Below are 20,463 nucleotides of genomic sequence, written 5' to 3'. Positions count from 1 at the left end.
CCGCTTCTGCCCCTGTTGGTGGCACCATGGCCAGGCTGAGCTGTGGACCCCCGCACCAGGGGACCACGATGACATCAGCCCGGCGGAGCGCAGGGCTCTCTCCCATTACTCGTTTGGGGAAAGAATTTGGAGACAGCAACACATGGAGCAAGTGGTGAGTATTTCCAGGGCCTGGAAAATGGGAGCGGGACACGCACCACTTCCCGTTTGTCCCAGCTGTGTGCTCAGAGGGGATTTGGAGGTTAAGGCCGTCTGAGATCCCCTTATTTGTGCAGGAAATTATAAAAACACCCACTTCAATTAAAGAGAAAACAATAAATTTGAAGCAGAAATATCCCTGCTGTATTTTTAAGCCGGTGAGGATGCGGGAGCAGTGTGAATTCTTTCTGCCCTCCACAGCCCCAGCAGCCAGCTGATAGTTTGGGGATGTTCCCATCGATATCCCAGAGGATGTCACCAGCCCCGCACAGAAGCGCTGGCAGAGTGATGTCCCCTCGTGGCCCTGCACGTGGGCGGTGGCAGGGACCTGCCCGAGGTGCCACCTGCCCGCTGCAGGAGCCCATTGTCCCTGAGCACTTTCCTAGCTAAAGAATCTAAAACAGGTGAAGAAAACCCGCATTCATCAACCCCTGATCGTTCTTGCCTGCGAATCTTCTGTGTTTCTTTCACTATCGAATAAAAATCTTCAGTTCTCTCCACACCAGTCTTAAAAAAAATAAGGGGTAAGATCTGCTCTGAGGCATGGACCAGGCAGGTTTAGGAACTTTGGCTTGCTGCAGACCCGCACCATGCCTACAGGTGGAAGAAATGCACCCCGAGCTGCCACTGCCAGCACCATCCCCTTTGGCAAAAGTTCCCTGCGAGTTTTACACAGCGAACCACAAAAGGGAAGGAAAAACAAACCACATCTCCGACAGCCATCGCTGCAAAAAAAAAACCTGATTGCTCTGTGTAAGGCAGTCCCAGTGACATTCACACCTGGGTTGCAGCAAACACGAGACCTGAGGCCACCCCTCTGCAGCACAGCCAGCGCTGCCTCGAGTGTCCCACAGCTGGGAACGCTCTCAGAGCTCCCTGCTGCACCGATACCCACGCATGCCACAAAACAACGCAGCCCCTCCGAGCCCCCCATGCACCCCGAGCACCAGCAAGGAGCAAAGCACAGACCTGTTGGAGCAGCTGTCCGGGAGGCAGTTCGGATCCTGCTACATTCTCAGATGTTGGGGAAGGAGCCCCCAGTGCCTTGCCGTGTGTCGGCGTGCTTGGAGAGATCTCAACAGAGAGAGCTCAGTCCCGGAGTCAGTGTAGCTAAGGGAGGGGAGGGAGGGAGGAAGGAAGGGGGAGAGGGACAGTGATTCCCCCACCTCCCTGCACCACGCAGCGGAGCAGTGGCCCGGACACGTGGCTCAATAAAGCGTGCACGGAAAGCACGAGCCTGCGTCTGCAAATCTCAGCAACCGGCGCAGAGTGCTTGTGTTAACTCAGTGCTAAACCTCCATCTAGGAAGCTACTCGCTGATTTCCTAGAGTGCAGCAAGGAGCCATGCCTCCCGCCCACTGTCATGCTCCCAGGGATGAACTCAGTCCAGCCACATTCACATCCCATTAAGTATTTCTGAGAGCCCAGCCTTGCGTTGAAGGCCAATTGTATTGCATTTGGATGAAGGAATTAAGCACATCTGGAGGCTCTGCGAGGCCAGGAGCTGATTCATGAGCTGGAGAGCAAGCAGTGCCTGCAGCCCTGACCTCCGGCTGCACACCCCAGGAGAGCCAAGGCTCCATCCGAAAGCTTTTGTCCTCGCTGCCACAAATGGAGCAACCACCAGTGACGTTTCTCCTTCCACCTGCAGACTGGATTTGTGGCTAGATCTCTGGCAACTGCTGGCATCGGCCTTGCATGGCAGCAAGTGAGCTCCTTGAAACATGCAGCGCTCATTCTCCAGGAAATGGGCAACTTTTGAAGTGTTGGAAGGTAGAAAATCAAAGGTTTTAAATATTTTTGCACAAGAAACAAACATTTAGTACTTCACTGAAGTTTTTCTTTATAATCTAGTAAATGCTTCAAAGCGTCGGAATATACAAACCAAAGGGTAACACGAAAAGAAAACACGTGAACCTTGTTGAAATGAAGCATCGAGCACCTGTGGAGACAGGATTGGCACTGCCCTGCATTTAAATACCACAGATTGCCTCTCCTGTAGTGCCCACTGGAGTTCAGTGGTTGCTCAGATTTGCGGCAGTTTACTGCGAAACGAGAAGGTGAGAAAGAGCATGGATCTCCTGTGCTTCACTTTCTAGGAAATTCAAACCCAGAGCCACAGCTCGTGCTGTTTGATGACAGCAAAAAAAATGACAAGCCGCTTCCAGTGCTTATGCTTGCGTTGTTCAGAAGGCTGTCTGCTTTCACTTAGGGTCTGGAAAGACCCCAGCGGGTTATCAGTGCAAACATCTTGCTTGCACCATGCTCTAGGAAGTCTGTGCTCCAGCAGTGCTACCCCTCTGCACCAGCACGAGGGAAGCACATCTCTCTCTATACCACGGAGAAATAAAGCACCCAGCAGCACTGCAGTGCCTCACACCCAGCTGGCGCCGCATCTTCCAAGGGAGTCAGCTCCTGTTTCAAGGCAAATCAAAGTGACCAGAGTGTCAAAGTGACAAGCAGGGCTCTCCGCGAACTGGAAAGCAAGAAAGCTCCCCGCATTCTTGTTAGTGCATGTACTCTACATTCAGCACACTTGCAAAGTAGGCTGCATGTGGGTGTCCCACACAGCCTGCAGTGTGACCATTGCCCTCAGAGCCTGTCCCAGTGCTGTCCAGCCTCTTGTGCCCCAATCTGTGCATAGAGCCATGGTTGCCCAATTCCAGCTACAGAATCCTCAGTTGCTCTTGCATAACTTCATGCGGTTGGCGGTTGCCAGCCCTCTAATTTGTCAAGATCTCTCTGCAACTCCTCTCTGCCCCTGAGGGAGTCAACAGCTCCTCCCAGTTTCCTGTTGTCTTGCAAACTTATTTAGTATGCCTTCAAGTCCTGTATCCGAGACATTTATGAAAATGTTAGAGATGACACCGGCTAATTAATTTAAGCATTATTTGAAACTGGAGGCACAAAAAGAGCTACCAGAGAAGTCTTACCTTTCAAGAAACCCAGTTAGGAAGAGCAACCAGCCCAAAGAGCAGCAGGGCTCTTAGTCTTTCTTTACGAGGAAGCATATTCATCACTGCTGATGGCACAGCTTATGGAGCCATCTGGGAAGCACACTGAGCTCTTGGTAGACTGCACAGAGAGCTCAGGGGAGCTCAGACATGCTCACTTGCTTGGTATCAAGCTTCTTGCTGCTCAGCAGCTTGCACCACCTGTCCCACAGCCTGGCTGGGTGGCTGGCTTGCTCCAAGACTTGGTTTCATCATGTGCTGAACTCTCCCACCAGCGTTAGAAAGGGGCGGTGAGAGCTCAAGGTCAGCTAGAGCAGAAGATTTCAACATCATCAAAATCCAAGACTTGTCCATTAGAACGTGTTTATTTGAAAACATGTTAAAATGCCTAACACTTCAGAGTGAAAGGTCGAGCTTGGTCCCTCCCCACAGTCCATCCCTGCTTTGCAGCATCCTGCTCTTCCACATGGTGGTGGGATGAGGCTCCTCCATTCATTCAATGGCTTCCATGACCTCCATGATGAGAGTCCGTGGTCCCGTCATGATGAGGCTGCTGATGGTCTGATAGTCCAGATGCAAAACATACATGCCATTCACTGAGAAAACAAATTGGCACACCTGCAGGGAGAGGAAGGGCTGGTTACCTTCAGCTGATGCCTTCACACAACTGCTGCTCAGGGCTGACTGCAGCCAGAGGCTGCACTGCAAATAACGTGCTGCAAAACCCTGCAAAGCCCAAAGCATTGCCACTCTATAAGCTACACTAATAATCGCTGTGCTATAATCACTGTATCATAAAAAAAGAGACCAAAGGGATTTAGACTGAGCTAACAGAGAGAGAAAAGACTCACTTATGAGCAGTGGTTCATTTCACAGATGGAAATGAGGCACAATAATAACATTTAGCAATTTGGTAGCAAATTAGATTAGGTGAGGAGAAACAAACTGGGCTCTGGAGCAAATGAAATGAATTCACACATCTCCTCCCAACCCTGCCTGAAGCAAACGAGTCACACTGCCTCTGAAGAACCCCATTATTTCAGATATCCACGTGGCTGCAGGGTTGTGTCAGCTTGTGGAAATTACTCACTCACTGCTGCGTTTCTTACAGGGTAACTGAAACTCCACTTCTTTCATTCACTCCAGGCCTGCAGCTCTACACACAAAACCCATTCACGCTTGGATGGCAGGTCTAAAGTGATGCTCAAGACCTCCCTTCCTCTCACCTGAGCCAGGAATATTGGGCATTACCTGGGGAACCAAATCAAGGCATCAGTCTGAGTTTATTCTGCTCTCATTAACAAAGGAAAGAGTTCCATGCAGAACTGTGTTGTTAACAGCAGACAACCACACCCAGAGCTCCGTGCACTGACTCCACCTCCGCTGCAGGAGGTGGGATTACCATGGAGGATGTGTTCAGCCTGAAAAGCTCCAACAGGACACAAATCCTGCCCCGTGCTACATCACCACGAGCAGAGTACCTTCATGCCTGCAGCAGCAGCGGGTCCTCCTGGGTCCACTGCCTGGATGTGGCACGGTCTGCCTCCTCGGACCACAAACCCCCAGCCCACAGCATCCCCCACGATCTGCAAGCAGAACAAAAAGACTTAAAACAAAGGAACGGGCTGGATAGGGGAGATGCTGCAATTCCTACTGATGCGTGAACTCTGCTCGCGATCCTAATTTCCATCTTGCGTGGGAGAGAAGGCAAAAGGAACTTCATGCTCTGTTTCCAGTTGCGTTAGCAATAGTTGTTGTTACTCTGTGGCTTTCTCAGTCTCCCAGATGGGAAGAGAGCATCCTTGGGCACCAGGAAACTTTCCATAGCAGTTGAACACTTCTGCCAGCTCCCTGCACGGCAGCTGGGGACCAACTGCTCTTGCAAATATTGGATTCAAGGACAGTCTCTGTCTCTCTTTTACTCTGGAGGGTTTTTTCATTTGCCTGTGCCAGTGACTCTCACAGTATCCTTGGCTATGACACACCCATTCTCCCTGTTTCCTCCTCCATGCTCAGCCATGGGTACAGATTGACTTCATAGTTCCACTCAGCGTTTGTGGAAGGGTTTTGAACAGGCATCACCTGAAAACTGTGCCTTACTGCAGCTTTTCCAATTTGATCTCAGCTTGTCAAAGCAGCTTGCTCTAACGCTGCGGCCATATGATGTGACTAAAGGAGAAAAGGAATTCTCGAAGGACTTTGCACATTAGCCATATAAATAAATAACAGCAAGTGTACAGCCAAGCAGAAGGCAATGAGCCGTGAAAGGCCCCAGCTGGCAGAGTTGAAGGGCAGGGCAAGAGCATTCAGGAGGAGAACGAGTGGCACATCTTCGTGCATGCCACACCAACCACCTGCTTTCTTTTTCTCATTCTTTCCCTCCAAATTGTGCAGCATAGTTAACTTGGGGACCAGATCCAAACCCACTTAAGTCAAACCAGTATAGCAAGAGAGTCAGAAATAGCCAAGCACAACAGGATCCTCAGGGCAAGATCTGTCCTGTGACATTCACAGCCCCCACCCCAGGCAGAGCTGCCTTAATCTGGTCCTGCAGCTCTAGAAATAATGTGAAAAGCAAAAGCCCCAAACTAAGGGGCTTATTTTATTCATGAAAGAAAGCCCATCATAATAAGGGAAGAGCAGCCCTGGAATGTTCCCTCCTCAATTCTACTCCATCAGAAGCTGATGGAGCATATTAATATATCTTTTCTGCAACAGGAAATCAGAAGCTGAACAAAGCAGTGCAAAGGTGACATCTCTGTGACACGCAAGATGAGTGTCAAAGTCTCAGCTGCCACAAGACCTGATCGAATCTACAGTTTGTGTGGAGCTGGGTGATACAAAAATTGGATTTTTCCTGTCCTGGAAACATTCTCTTTCCTGAATATCCCTTTGATATACAATAAATTAAAGCAGAGGCCACAGCGGTCACCGCTCTTTTCAGCCACAAGGACATCTGAAGACATTGACCCACCGAGACACACCACGAAGGAGCTGGGATGAGGTGACATGCAATCAAAGTTTCAATGCACAGAGGTCAGAGCAGCAGACAGAAAGCCATCAAAGAACGGCCAGAGAGCTCAGTGCCATCAGAGCAGTGACACCGCTCACCACGGTCACTTACAGTTAGCGTTTTCTTGACGTAGGGGGCCCCAGGGGACAGGAGCTCTTCGTTGGTGACAGGTCTCTTTAACACTAGGGCAGAAGGTGACAGATTCGATCAGAACTGAGAGTTTCATACACTAAAGCATATAATGAGGCAGTTCGTGCCCAAGGGAACAGTTGTGTCCTGTGTTACAACACGGACAGTGCAGGAGCCCAGACCTGATTTGGGGTTGCACTCAGCCACAGGAGGGAAAACCAGTGTGGGAGTAACGCTGAAATAGGGGTTGGAGTTTCCAGCGAGGGAAGTGATGCTGCTCCTCCGAACCGCTGAGACAACTTTGATCTCCTTGTTGGGTTGGACTGCAAAAATCAGAAATAACAGTTACCCAAGGAAGGAACAGAGCAGTTTAGTAAACTTCCCACACCAGCATGACCCACATCTGAAGGATGTGCATGTACCAAGTGCATTTGAGTTTAGGCAGAATAAAACTAGCCTTACAGAAGGACCTGGAGCTGAGCTGATGAGCTGTTTCCTGGCATGGGGAATTGTGATAGAGACTGCCACCGCACCGTGACATCCACCAGCCCATGGGATGTGTGGTCACTTCATAGGATGTCTGGAGGAGCACCCTATGGTGTATGCTGCAGCTATACCTTGGCCCTGAGATGCTCTGGCAACATAAGCCTTGGTTTTACACCCCTCACAAACACAGAGACGGTTACCAGAGAGAAAGCTGGTGTTGCCTGGCTCTGGGTTGAGCTTGCGGAGGCAGAAGGGGCTGTCGGGGCTCTCGGACAGTGCACGGGAGGAGTTCTCGCTGAGCAGCTCGGTGAGACGCCTCCGCCGTCGGAAGTTGATCCAGAACTGATAGAGGATGTCAGCGTCAAGGAAGTGGTGCCTGTTGGAGACTGGATAGGACAAGGGAGGAGGGAGAGGCTGAGGGAGTGTGAAAGATGTATAGCAAACATACCGAGGGACCTGGATGAATTGCTTTTAATGCTTCTGCATTATATTTCAGTTTTTCTGACTGTTGGGGAATGCTCTGTGCAAGGAAGGAGGAACGGCAGGGCCACCTCTCCTGGTGATGCCATCTCCTACCAATACATTACCGAGCCCCAGGAGCTCAGAGGGTTCCCTTCCTCACGGACAGAAAGCTGAAGTCCTGCAGGTGGGTGTGATCTGCAGCCAAGCTGAGGACTGCACCCTCACAACCAGCCCTGGAAACTCAGGGTGGGGCCCAGCCCTGCAGCCCAGGGCTTTGAAGGACCGCAGAGCAACAGCTCAGATTGCGGCTCAAAGCCTCTGCGGGCGGCGGATTGCTCTGGCTTCAAAGGTCACCGGCTCCAAACATAGCACTAAAAGGCCCCGTTGCTATCTCCGAGTGGGCACTTGACCAGCACTTGTTGCATGCCGTGAATGGGGATTTGTTCTTGGCATGACAGCTATGCTCAGCGCTCGCTTCCCTTCCTCTCACCGTGCTGAATGATCCCGTGCTCCAGCAGCGCCCGGCCCAGCTCCACCGCTTCCCTCCGGCTCTCGGCTTCTCCCTCCTGCACCAACCATTCCACCATCTCGCAGCCCAGGAACGCTCGCTGGTACTTCACCGAGTTCTCCTCCCTCACCTTCAGGATGGAGCCCTCCACGCTCACCAGCCTGGCAGAGGTGGGACAAGCGCCCGTGACGCCGTGTGGCCCAAAGGAAGGACGAGAAGAGCGGGCAAAGCCAAATCATCACTGCCTGCGAGCGGTGGGAAGGGAGGGCGAAAGGCACAGCTGCATTTACAGGTTTGTAAATCTTCATCCCAGCGGTAGAAGCAGATGCAGAGAAATCAGTTCAGCTGCAACCTCAGCTAAAGGCTACAGGGGAAAGCTAAGCAAGCTACCAAATGCGTGCCCAGCTGGTCCAGATGGATGGGGAAGGTGCATTGCAGTAAGCCCGTGTTCATTCTGCGGCGTGGTGGAACGCAGTGCCTCCACGAGAGGGTGCAGCAGCCTCAGCTGTAAGAATCTCGATGCTCTCCCATCCGCTGCTGAGCAAAAGCAAAGTGAAAGCAATGCAGAGGACACGGGGAAGCAGAAATTACACCTGTATGGAGGACAGAAATCACATCTGTCTGAACGACACCCCCGTGCATCCCTGGAGGTGTTCAAGGCCACAATGGACAGGGCCCTGGGCAGCCTGATCTGGGGCCTGATTTGGTGGTTAGCAACCCTCCCACAGCAGGGGGTTGGAACTGGATGATCTCTGAGGTCCCTTTCAACCCAACCATTCCATGGCTTGGGATCACAGAGCAGAAGGGCCCTGCTGGCCCTATACCTGCTGGTTTTGCTGCGACCCAAGTCTTAGCGGGGGTGGTGCATGTGATTGATGACCCCAGTCACCACTGCTCCTCTATCAGGGAGGGAAAAGCTTTGAGGATGTTAAATTGGTTCCGAAAGTTTTAGGGCCAATCAACTTCTCACTGCTGTAGAGTGGAGAGGCAGAACACCACGTACCACAGCCATCAGCACTTGAGCTGAAGCACAGTGTAGGTGACGCTGTGGTTGCAGGGTTAACTTTGAGTTAGGAAGCTTGCAGGGAGCATTAGGGGGTCTGTGGATATGCTCAACTGGTGGGCTTGGAAGGGGAGCAGGCATGGAGAAGGTGCAGCAAAGCATCCATTAGTTCAGAGCCCAGCTCCTCTCCAAGCCCAGGCTGTCCCGTCGCTGTGACACAGCTCAGGAAACAGCATTTCCCAGGGCTATAGAATACAGAATAGAAAGAGACAAGCTTGCCGTGGTTCCAGCCGTGAAGCAGCACAGCGAGCGCAGCTGGCAGACCCGAGGCCTTGGGAAGGGACTCACGCACTTCTCGTAAAGGCTCTGTCCCCGCATGAACACCTTCACGTCCTTGCTGAGGGGGAAGGTCCCGTCGTCCTTGCGGAAGCGGTACAGCAGCTTGGCGTCCTTGTAGTCCGAGTGCTCGTCACAAACTGGAATGAGGAGAGCAGGAGGTCAGCGTACGCGGGACAGACAGGCAGCGGCACCGCACCCAGGCTCAGCAGCGCGGTATCCTTAGGTCCTGCTATGGGAAACGTGCTGTGTCCCTCTCTGTGCCTCTCGGACCACGCTGCTGAACCAGTATGTGAGCCCTCAGTCCCCACATGAGACCCATGCAGTTACTGGGAGAGGTCAGCCCTATGGGAGAGCCCTTGGGACAGCTTGACTTCAAGTCTACACTCTGACCCGGTCTCTAAATTGCTTCATTAGAAAGGGAATTTTATGTCTTTCCATTTAAACATTGATGTATAGGTTTAGACAAAAAGAAAACAAACAGAATTGTCTCAGCAAGCTTTCTTTTTCTTTTTTTAAAAGAAAGCTACTTCCATGTGTAAGCAGGCTTGGAAGAGGGGGAAAACAACTCTACACCACCGGCCCCAGAATCCCACCAAATCATCTCCATCCCTGCCAAAAACACTTGTTAATTACAACATGTAATGATGTAACAACAAACTTTTCCCTGCCATTTTGTGCCAATTCACTTTGCAGACCTCAAGAGAGAGAGTTTTTCCCGCAGCTAGGTGGGAATGGGATGAAAAGCCCCAGCTTGATATTTACCTTGGGGATGAGAGCAGTCTATAAAGGCATGGTCATTAAATGCCTGCAGCATTCAGCAGGCAAATACTGGGGATGCTTTTTTGAGATAGACTTGGCTGGTTGTTTTAGAAGAGAAAGTTTGGATCCTCTTAACTGAAAGGAGCAGTAATTCAGATAGCATGGTATGGGGTGGTAGCTGGGAAATAAGCACAAAGCCTTGCCAGACAGCACCTGTAAGAAATCAAAACATTTTGCTTCATGGAGACCAATTTCAATGCACTTCCAGCATGTAGCTGAGCAGCAGCTCAAATCACATCAGCCCCTTAAATCAGCACAGAGCATCTGCATGGAATAATTATGGTCTCCTTCTGGATCCCAGTGGAGAGGACAGCAAACAGTTTAGGCAGCCGACTGCAAGGCATTCAGCAGACAGCCCTGTTTCCGTAGGACCAGCAACAACTACTGGTCCCACAGCAAGCTGAAAAATCCAGTTGTGAGTTCTGCAGGAGCAGGAAGGACGTGCCCACGATGAGCAATCCAACCAGCACCAGCAGCCACGGCCATGCAGGTTTAGCCAACTAACGGGCTGATTGGAAGTTGTTGGCTGGAGAGATGGAAAAATAATCAGACTGAAGTGTTAATGGTTAACCGAGAACTCGTTGCTTCAGTACTATGCTTTTGTGATAAATCACAGCAGCGGAGCTGATTCTTGTTCAAGGCAGCTTAATGCAAAGGGCTTGAAATCCAGCAAGGAGCAGATGGCAACAGAGTGCGCTGCTGTGGTTGGAGGCAGCTTCTGCTGATCTCTGCAGAAGAAGGGGCAGAATTCTGTGACTGTCACCTGCTTCTGTCTCCTCGGCTCCATCCAGATTGCCTCCATGTCCCAAAGACCTGGGTTCAGGTTTGCAAGAGATAGCAGCCAAGGGTGGCAGCTCAGCCCCAACCCTTCCCACCAAGGGCAATGTGAAAACATTGCTTTATTCTTTTGGCAGCAAAAAAATACTAAAAACCAAACCCAAAAATATTTTGGACCAAAGCTCTAAGATCTCTTTGCAAAACCTTAATTTAGACATATCTGAAGAAATCTTCACTGCAACTGAAAGCATCTCTATTAAAGCACCTCTGCCCTTGCTTGTCCAAGTAGGAGATGCACTGCCAAAGGCAAGGGCAGGGCAGGGAGAAGCAGCCCCAGCTGTGGCTGAACATCTGTGCATCTTCCCGAGTGCTTGGCTGAAGGCTGAACGTGGAGCCTAGCTGCAAGGATGTGCTATACACATTTCTGGGGAGCAATGTTAAGGCCAAGGGGCAGGCAGTTCATGTGCCAGAGCTGGGTCTCAGGGGTTGCTCTGCAGCAAAAAAAAAAAAACAAAGCCTGAAAATAATTAAAAAAAAAAGCCTTTGAAAAGGCACAGCACACCTCATTTCCAGGGTAGCTATTCCCACAGGATTGCTTTGGCCCCAGGCTAACAGGCTTTATGCTGGAGCGAACTCCACACCCCTTCTTATCCAACCCAAGTATAAAAGGGAAAGTTGAGGAACACCGGGCTCTTAGGGTAAAAAGTGAATTTTCCTGCAGATGGGAAGCATGTGTTATTATTCAGCTTCCACTTCTGACTAGTTTCTGTAAAAATCACCACCACCCTGCTGGTGCGTTTGCTGCAGGGGAATACAAGTCAGGAATTCAGAGAATCACAGAATGGTTGGGTTGAAAGGGCCCTCTCAGACCATCTAGTTCCAACCACTCAGTCAGGCACCAGATCGTGTTGCCCAGGGCCCTGTCCAACCTGGCCTTCAGCACCTCCAGCGGTGGGGCAGATTACTGAACTTGCCACCTCCAATGCTGTTCTACCAACACACAGCCCTAGTCCCTGCTCTGTGCCCCAAATCACTGCAGCTACACCCAGATCCAGCCCCACACAACCCGCCCATTCCTCCCAGTTCCTCCACGAGCCAAGGGAAAGCCATGGAGAGGGACCTGACTGCACCTCTGCTGGGCACAAGCAGTGACAAGACCAGCAGTCATCCCCTGGGGATGCACAGAGAATGCCACACACCATGGTGGATGATGTAGTGGTCCATCAGCTTCTGCATCAGGCGGATGCCCGTCTCTCGGTCTGGGGCTTCCTTGTGGTCGATCAACCAGTCCGTGAGCTCCTTCGCCACAAAGCAGTTGGGGTAAGTTCGGAGGTGGTAACGCCTGTCCTTAATGAGCTTCCCATCGTGCAGGCGAAGCCTGGAGAGAGAAATGGACACAGAGCACAGCTGGCACGGCAGGGAGGTCTAGGTTTTATAGCCCAACCCAGCCTGGAGAGCCCACCTATGGGCTGGGATTTCTGGAAAGCACCTCGTGACTTAAAAGTTATGTGAAACCTCTTCACTTTGACAAACTGCGTCAGTCCATCCCCAGAAGCCTCTTTTCAGCATCTCTTCTTCTCCCACTTCCATTGTGTGCATTTTGTAATTGTCTGCACCACACTCACTTTGAACCATACATGTCTTTGTGCTCTAAACAAGCCTCTAAAAGGTACGCAGCAGCTAACCAAAGAGCCAAACCACAGGAAATAATAATTGTACGTGTACCTGTCGTCTCACCATGGCTCTGTGCCTGGTTTTCCTTCCCCATGACTGTGGAAGTAGGATCATCAGTGCCCCCAGGACAAAGGCTGGATGAGAGCGCTTGTCCCTTCCAACAAGGATGAATGCCAGGCAGATTCGTGCTCTGCTGTGCTCCTGTACACACTAACCCCCAGCACATGTGAGCACACTGATCCAAATCACACACATTAGTTCTAGCTCACCCCGAGACAGCACTGCCTACAGTCTGTCGGCAGTCCTGGGATTTTCTGGTTCAAACGGGATAGACTGGGACAGAATTGGACAGAACTACAAGTGTCCTGTCCTGAGCACCCTGATGTTATGGCTCGTCTACAGCTCTGATGGAAAGATACATAGGAAGGAAGGCTGCTCAGGTGGGTACAGCTTTGGCTTCTTTTCAAAGGGCTTTCACAGCCAACGAAGCCACAGAGCACAGAGATCTTCTGTGTCCCGGCCAAAGCCAACGCAGCCTGGCAGGACACCTGACCAGGAGACAAACTCCTGCCCTGTAGTCTTTGCTGTTCTCAGAATGCCAGCCCTGCAAATTCCCCAGTGCACGCAGCAGACCCAGACAGATGTTTAATTAATATCTTCTCTGTAACTCCAGGACATTTCTGGTTTCCAATTATTCATTCCAGCTCATAGTTTTGCCCCAGGCTGGTGTATTTTACAAAGGTACTAATCACGGCAGCATTTCTTTAATTCCTCTACTCCTTTTGTTCTTTTTGAAGAAGTTCTGCATACAGCACAGCATACATGGCATTGCGTGTTGGACAGTAGCTTTAGGTACCATATGAGAAATAACAAATGTACTGAAATCTATTGGATAGTAATGGGTTATCCTCCATTTAATTAACCTCCAGGATTAACGAATGGTAGGGTCTCAAAAGCGTTAAGATAAAACCTTTGTTGGCTGAAAACATAGTAAGCGATGGCTGCAACTCCTCCAAGCCAACACAGTTCTTAGCAGGGATAGGTTCAGACCTTCCTGGTAACTCCCCAAGAAACGTGGCAGGATATGACAAAGCAGAGACACAAAGAAAGCAATGCAAATGACCAAACCAAAAATGCCATGCAGAGCCAGCTCCTGGTTCCCCCTTGCCTGGCCTCCCCCAAACACCGAGCTCTATAATGGTATTTTACTCTCCTTACCGGGAAGATTCATTCCCACAAGTAGCCAGCAGTTATTCTGCGTATTGATTTTACCTGAAGAGAACAGCCCACCCTGCTGCAGACAGCTGCCTGCTATTTTTAGAGTTTTGAGCTATTTTTCCTTCCATTATTTTACCGTACACCATCCAACGCAATCACACACGGGCAGCAGCGACCACAAGCAGAGAGGCTCCTTCCCTCCACCCAGACAGCATCCCCCAGTGCCAGAAGAGACAAGCAGGCCTTTCTGATATGTTTTATTTCCTTAGGAACCAGCAAGTGGGATGCTACTTTAGAGGGATGTTTGTTGGAGATAGGAAATGTTTAAGCAAGGGTGCTCCACTGCTGTTAAGAGTTTGCAGAAGTCTGTAAGGACCACATGTGTATATATTTATATACACACACGTATCTTGACACTTAATGACACATAGGCCATAATCACACGAGGCATGAAAAGAAACTGGTTGGAAAAATACTGCCTCCTCTGCATGCTTTTATTGGATTGCAGAAAACACAGAGATTTTGAAGAGAAAATAAATAAAAATCAGAAAACAAGCGCTGCTAAAATGGAGGATTTTTATACATATATGTTCTTATTTTGAAATTATCCTGTTGTGAACAGTGGTCAGGAAAGGGATTAAATGGTGCTGAACCATCTCTGGAGCAGCAGTGCCTCAGACCTTTGGTGCAGCTCCAGGTCTGAGCAGTTTGCCTCCACAGCTCAGGTGCCCTTGAGGTCGTGCTCATTTGCCTCACGTTCACTGTTTGCCATTAACTAAGAGGAGACAAATGGTGTCCTGCAGCCCCAGAAGGGCAGAACGTCAACTGTGTCTCTGAACAGCTCACTGACACCCCCATCATGCAGCCTGTAACCATGCTGGGACAACAAAGCCAGTAAAATGATGACTGTTTCATAACCATGCTTCCAAATTAAAAAATATATATATTAAGGAAGCGTGTGTAATGCAATATTACAACTTCTCCATGTGCCAAAACCATTCCCATGTACATATTACTTCTTCAAAAGGACAAAAAATATAGAATGCTTGCTGGAACACGACAATCAGCTGTTGTGAAACACTCCTCGCCTGGCAAACCAGCTCTCTGCTTGCACATGCTCTTGCTTTGGATAGGCTGCATTGAGGAACCAATTTGTTTCTACGTCAAGGTCACTAAGAAGACATCCCCATTCATCCTGCTTAACCTTGGTGAAAGGCAACAGCTTCCTCGTGCTGGAAAAGGAGCTGGGTTTCCTGCACAGCAGCTGGAGCCACAGTCCTTGGAGCCTCCCAAAATGATGGAGCTCTCAAGGATGTGAACTCAAGGCTGCATTCCCATGGCCCTTAAATACAAATGAATGACCCTGAAGGTACATCATCCAAATGATCTTTTCCTATCTTTAGAGGAAGATAAAAAAAAAATCAAAAAGCTGAGTGCTCAGTGAAAGGCAGCAACAGTCACAAAACACCTCTGCAAAATAGCTGCTAGAGAGGAACACTGATGCAAAACAACTGCTGCAAAACTCAGCTCGCTGCTCTCCCATGTCTACAAGAGCACTAAGGCGCTGGGAAGGGGAGAGCCCTGAAGGCACAAGGCAGCCCACCCAAAGTAATACAGAGATGCCTTATTTTCCCTTTTCTATTTAAAAAGCACAAGTAGGAAAACAGTGCTTAAACCTCAAAAAGCAGTTCCAGCGTGAACAACTCTACATCCCAGCCCTCTCTCTCACCAGTGCTAAACAACAGAGCAGCAGGCTTCCTAAGACCATTCTGACCACATAGTGTGATCTTCTGGACATCAGCCCAGACAAGTTCCCTGCAGACCACCACATCAGGTACCCACAGTTCCAGACAGGGGTACAAACCAGGACACATTCAGCCCTGCACCTCAAAGTGAGCCCAAAGCATCAAAGTATTCACGTTCTGTTTAAGAGCGTTACAATCTGAGCATCCAAATAAAGCACTCACCACCTTGCAAAGTCCAGTTGAAAGCAAAGTTTTGTTCTTCATAGGAGAAAACCTTCCTTCCCTCCCTTTTTTTGGCCAGCTTTACTGAGTATATTTCCTTTCTCAGAGTGTATAATCCAGCTTAGCAGAGTTACTGGCAAACACCTGGTTCACCTGAGAGTGATGAATCCCCAAACTGTGCCCAAGGACCTGTCTATACTTGAGAAACACGGGTTACAGAAGAGTGTGAATTCAAAGTGCAGTAGCTGCTGCAGAACACTTGTGTGCGCATCAGCCACTTGTTGCAATTAGAAACAACTAATTGGGCCTCTCTTACAGAATGCCACCCAGGAACACTCAACACCCAGTAAAACTGGCACAGCTTTCATGCTAGATTTTACAACTGAAACAAAAAGACCAGCAGCAGAAGATGCAAGGAATGCCTGACGCAGCAGCCCTGCAAACGCAGCAGTGACTATAGTGGAAATTAATATTTCCATCTTTCTGGGGAGAGGCTCAAGACCCAAACTCCTCTCCCACCGATTTCTTTGGGCTGTGTTTGTTCCTGGCAGCCCCCAAGAAGCATTTCCTCGCCCCTCACTTGCGCAGCTATTTCTGGCTGGGAAATGAGTCCTGACACTGAACAGGCTTCAGTGCTGCGGCCAAAACAAACCGAGAGGGATTTGCAAACTTGCTGGCAAGCCAAAGAACCATAAAGACGGAGCAAAGGTTTGTTTGGCTGGATACAATAGCGAGAAGGAGGCAGGGCAGGAAGCAGAGAACAGGGAAAACAAATGGTCGAGATTTTCTGTAGATGCAAGAGCTGTGCAAGGCTTACAGAGCGTGTGTGGGAGAAGGCTACGAGGCTGTCTTACGCAGCACCTTGATTCCTTATCCTTGAGCAAGCAGAGAAGCACAATGCACTTAGTCCTGTTCAATCCTTCCCTCGGGCAAGGTCATCCAGCTCCCTGCCCCCGTTTCCCCGTCACTACTGACCCAACCGACCTTGGGAAGGCTCACATCACTGCCTCCTCTCTAACTGCCAGGCTGGAGAGTCCCCAGACCACAGGCAAGGGACTGGAGCACCCAGCGCTGTGCTCAGCCATCCCTCATTCCCCTTTCAGTTGGCCAAACTTGGTGGAACTCAGCTCTCCACCTTCCTCCCCAGCAGCAATTCGCAGCCTTTCTGTGCTGGGAATGAGCTCCTGCCCCAGCCCAAAGCAGAAGGATGTTGCTGCTCTGTGCCGCGCCACCAGCAAAAAAATTGCATGCCTCCATCCCTGGGCATTCTGGAGCTTTTTGCTGACATTTCAACCCATCAGCTGCAAAGCACAGGTGAAGAGCAATGGATGAAGGCCACCTGCTTCCCTCTAACACAGAGCAGAAGTGCTTGGAGAGCAGCTCTGGGGCACAAAGCAGCCGAGGCCGCTCAACTCTGCTCCTCACATTGCTGTGTTTGCAAAACAGCACGAGTTTGCCAACCCCAGCTCCTCACTGGAGGCCACGTCGTTGCCCTTGCACACTCGCTCTTTACAGTTTTAACGCGTGGCTCAGTTATTTTACTTTCCCTCTGCATACCCGGCACCTTCTTTGGCCCAAGCTACAGAACCCATCGTAAACCTCAGTCACTCTGGATGAGTACAGCACTGAAAATACAAATGTGAATATGCCAGCCCTGCCCACGACATGGAAGAAGCTGTAACTTTGTGTCTCTTGCACTGAGATACTGAAACGAAGCAACTCACCCTTAGAGCTGCTGCTGCTCTTCCCTGCAAGAAAGCTCAGCTTCCTAAGCCTCACTTACAACGTGAATGGTGTGAAGGTTTGATGCAGCCCACCCCCAGCAGCAGCTCTCCCATTCACTACCAAACAGATCTAATTTCTGGAGCCAGGAGAGCAACGATTGGGAAAGACAGCAGAGATGGGGCTGACCACGACAGCACAATTAAATTCCAGCCTCTTTGGCCATGGCTGTGTTTTCAGTACACAGCCCTAATACTTAGCTGGAAATTACCAGTCCTTGATATGATGCAGAGGTTGATGTGACTCCCTGAGGCCAGACAACATAATGACACTGAGCTAACTCTGGGAATCTGGTGCTAGCAAACGTGGGCTCTGGGCTCTTCATGTTACTCGAGGATGTATTTCCTAGCTCCCACCCACATTTCATAACACAACAGAATGGCTCGAGATACAAACAAGCAAACAGCTCGAGAGCTGCAAAAGCCTTCAGCCACACACTTGGGAGCAGTGCTGGTATTCTGACCCCATACACACAAGGAACATGGGTTTTGTTGCACAGCAGGATGTGTTTCTGCCTTCAAAAGAAGAAAACTCAGAAGTTGTTTGAGAACCAGGAGCACAAAACAGCAGAAGTGCCCCAAGGTAGCTTTCAAAATGAAGACCCTTCGTGCTGCCCCGCTTCAGGCATGTGTGGCACCCACGGGACACTCCTGCAGGGCCGTCCCCATCCCTGCTCCAAGCATTCCCCAGCCCTGCTGCAGGCTCTGGGCTTGGGGGAAGTTCTTGCTCAAGGACCAAGCTTGGAAGCCGTGCTAGCGCGGAGCCCAGAAGCCGAGCCCAGGCTCAGCCCTACCTCAGCTGCTCTCCGGCGATCATCACCTCGGCGCGGTAGTGCTGCTCCGTGGCTCTCTTCTTCAGCGCTCCGCTCAGCGGCTCCATGCCGGGCTGCGGGCGGCTGCGGGCCGGGGGCACCGCGCAGCCCATGGGGTGCGGGCGGGGGTTGCCCGCGGTGCGGCGGCCGGGATGGATGCCGGGGGGATGCGGGGAGGCTGCCAGGTCCCTATCCCCGCCCTTCCGAGGCCGGAGGAGGAGCGTGCCGCAATCCGCTGCCTGTTTGCTGCTGCCCCGCGGTGCGGCGGGCAGGGAGCTCTGCACGCTTCGGTTTGCGGCAGGACGGACAAAGCCAAGCAGCAGCGGGCCCTTCCCTGCGCTGCACCTTTCCTGTAGGGGGCTCGAGATGGGGCATCCCCCAGCATATCTCACACCACGCTCCGGGATCCGGCTCCCAGCCCCTTCCCTACGTTGTTCCTCCTTACCTGCTGGAAAATGGGCTCTGAGCAGCGTGGTTCCTTCCTCTTTGTAGCAGTCATCACAGGGGTTGGATGGGAGGACTGCACCCAGGCCTGGGGCCTTGAGCACAAGAAGGATTCATTGCTGATGGAGTGAGGCCAGAGGAGGGCATAGGGATGCTCAAAGGGCTGCAACAGCTCTGCTATGAGGACAGGCTGAGAGCTGGAGGGACCTCATCGCGGCCTTTCATATTCAAAAGGAGTTCATAAACAGGAGGAGAACGACTTTTTACATGGGCAGATAGTGATAAGGCAAGGGGGAATGGATGACAAGTCTTTAAGGTCCCTTCCAACCCAACCGTTCTGCAATTCTATGAACAGAAGAGCTGGCACTGACCAGTCTGGGACTGTACCAAGGCCAAGCTGTGTGTGTGATGCTCCTGGCTTTGGCCATTACATCTGCCCCAGGCAATGATTTCTGCCTCAGCTCCCACAGCCATTTCCATTACCCCAAATTTTCTTCTGCAGGCCTTGCATTGATAACACTGAGTAAAGAAATATGCAGAGAAACTGGGATGTGGAAGTGGTTAATTACAGCTATCAATCACTGCCATTAGATGCATGTGCAATTGTATTTCCATTAGTTAGACCCAGAGTGCAAGCCACTAGCTGGGAGAGAGAGCAAAACTCAGAAATGCAAAGGAGGGGTGAAAAGGGATGGAAATCGTATCAGCTAAGGACACTCCAACTCAAAGCTTAATAAAGCATCAGTAAACTCTGCCCACCACCCTTTCCTTAAGGGCCCACCTGGCTCTTGTTTGTAGTACCAGAAGGATACATATCCTTATTCTGCAGCAGTGCTCACGTCCTATTAGGACATGTAGCCGTTTCCAGGCTTACATCCCTCCCCACACCAAAGCATTGCTGAAACAAACAAGCTTGGGTTAGCACTGCAGGAAGCACAGCATGCAGCAGAGGCTGAAATCAAAGGGAGAACTGCGTGGCTCCTGCTTGGAAACAGCAACGAGATGACACGTGGGACCATATGATCCTGAATAAGCTCAGTGCCACAAAACACTGCTTGTTGTCTGCAGTCACCGGGCTGTGTTCTGGTTACACTGGCCCTGCTCTGTGCCCACAGTGTCTTCCTTACCTTTCCTGACCCCTCTCCCAGGAGCAAATCCGTGAGACATTTCCCTTTGGTCACTGAGTCCTATGAAGAGAGGTTTCAGATGGCGGCAGGTGAGCTGCCCCCCAGCACAGCCCTCTGTCAGGTTTTCACCACCTCACACCGCACGCATCCTTCCCTCTGAGCGAGATGTGAGCGCTGTCAGAGGGTCCCACCACCAGCAGTGCCCCTACACCAGCCCTGTGTGCACATTGCCCATTTCAGGGGAGGGTCAGGTTGGAAATTAGGAAACATTTCTTCTCTGAAGAGCAGTGATGCACTGGCACAGGCTCCCAGGGGTTGGGGTGGTCACTATCCCTGGAGATGTGGCACTGAGGGAGGTGGTGGGCTGGGGTTGGACTTGGGGATCTTAGAGGTCTTTTCCATCCTCAGTGATTCTGTGATTCTATGATCTCCACCTCTCCAAGCAGACAGGGAGAAGGCGGAGGAAGATGCTTCTGCACATAGAGGTGGAGGCAGAGCGAGGAAGGAAGATCTGACACGGGGTGCAGGCACCTGCAGCTGTGTTCCCCCAGCTCTGCACTGACCAAGGAGCAGAACAACCCCCAGCCGCAGTGCTCCTGTCCAAGGCAAACAGCAGCAGCCAGAGCTGCACCAACAACGCTGCTTCTATCCTGGCTCTCTCAGGCATCCCCTCTCCCATGTGTGGGGAACACAGGCTGCCCTTGTGCAGGCTCAGCCCGCAGCCCGGTGCCACACCGACACACTGCTGCCAG

At 51.0% G+C, this 20,463-nt stretch overlaps 2 protein-coding genes across 5 annotated transcripts in view; both read right to left on the bottom strand.

Moving 5' to 3' along the window:
* The window catches only part of COL20A1 (collagen type XX alpha 1 chain), a 45,366-nt gene extending 43,793 nt beyond the window's left edge, over positions 1 to 1,573 (bottom strand). Inside the window, exon 1 of one of the 2 annotated variants that reach the window (XM_021416916.1) lies at positions 1,168 to 1,573. The gene's annotated coding sequence lies outside the window, so the exon portion shown is untranslated. The remainder of the gene's footprint in view (positions 1 to 1,167) is intronic. The other variant, XM_021416915.1, reaches the window with a different exon arrangement.
* On the bottom strand, positions 3,499 to 18,394 carry LOC110408033 (DEP domain-containing mTOR-interacting protein-like). 3 transcript variants are annotated; one of them, XR_002444132.1, is made up of 10 exons: positions 18,123 to 18,394; positions 11,888 to 12,066; positions 9,106 to 9,229; positions 7,733 to 7,911; positions 6,981 to 7,166; positions 6,477 to 6,617; positions 6,277 to 6,347; positions 4,634 to 4,738; positions 4,243 to 4,403; positions 3,633 to 3,770 (listed from the first exon to the last, which is right to left on the bottom strand). XR_002444132.1 is itself a non-coding variant. In XM_021416376.1 (9 exons), the coding sequence occupies exons 1-9, from the start codon at positions 18,251 to 18,253 to the stop codon at positions 4,326 to 4,328; spliced, it is 1,194 nt and encodes a 397-aa protein (XP_021272051.1). In that variant the 5' UTR covers positions 18,254 to 18,394; the 3' UTR covers positions 3,499 to 4,325. The 3 variants fall into 3 exon arrangements, 2 of the variants coding, with proteins under 2 accessions (XP_021272051.1, XP_021272050.1); XM_021416376.1 differs by having other exon boundaries at positions 3,499 to 4,403; XM_021416375.1 differs by lacking the exon at positions 4,243 to 4,403 and having other exon boundaries at positions 3,499 to 3,770; positions 18,123 to 18,385.

This window comes from Numida meleagris, chromosome 19 (genome assembly GCF_002078875.1).
Source record: "Numida meleagris isolate 19003 breed g44 Domestic line chromosome 19, NumMel1.0, whole genome shotgun sequence".
In the NCBI taxonomy this organism is placed as follows: domain Eukaryota; kingdom Metazoa; phylum Chordata; class Aves; order Galliformes; family Numididae; genus Numida; species Numida meleagris.
Note: the sequence above shows the minus strand (reverse complement) of the source record. Positions and strands in the feature narration are given on the sequence as shown.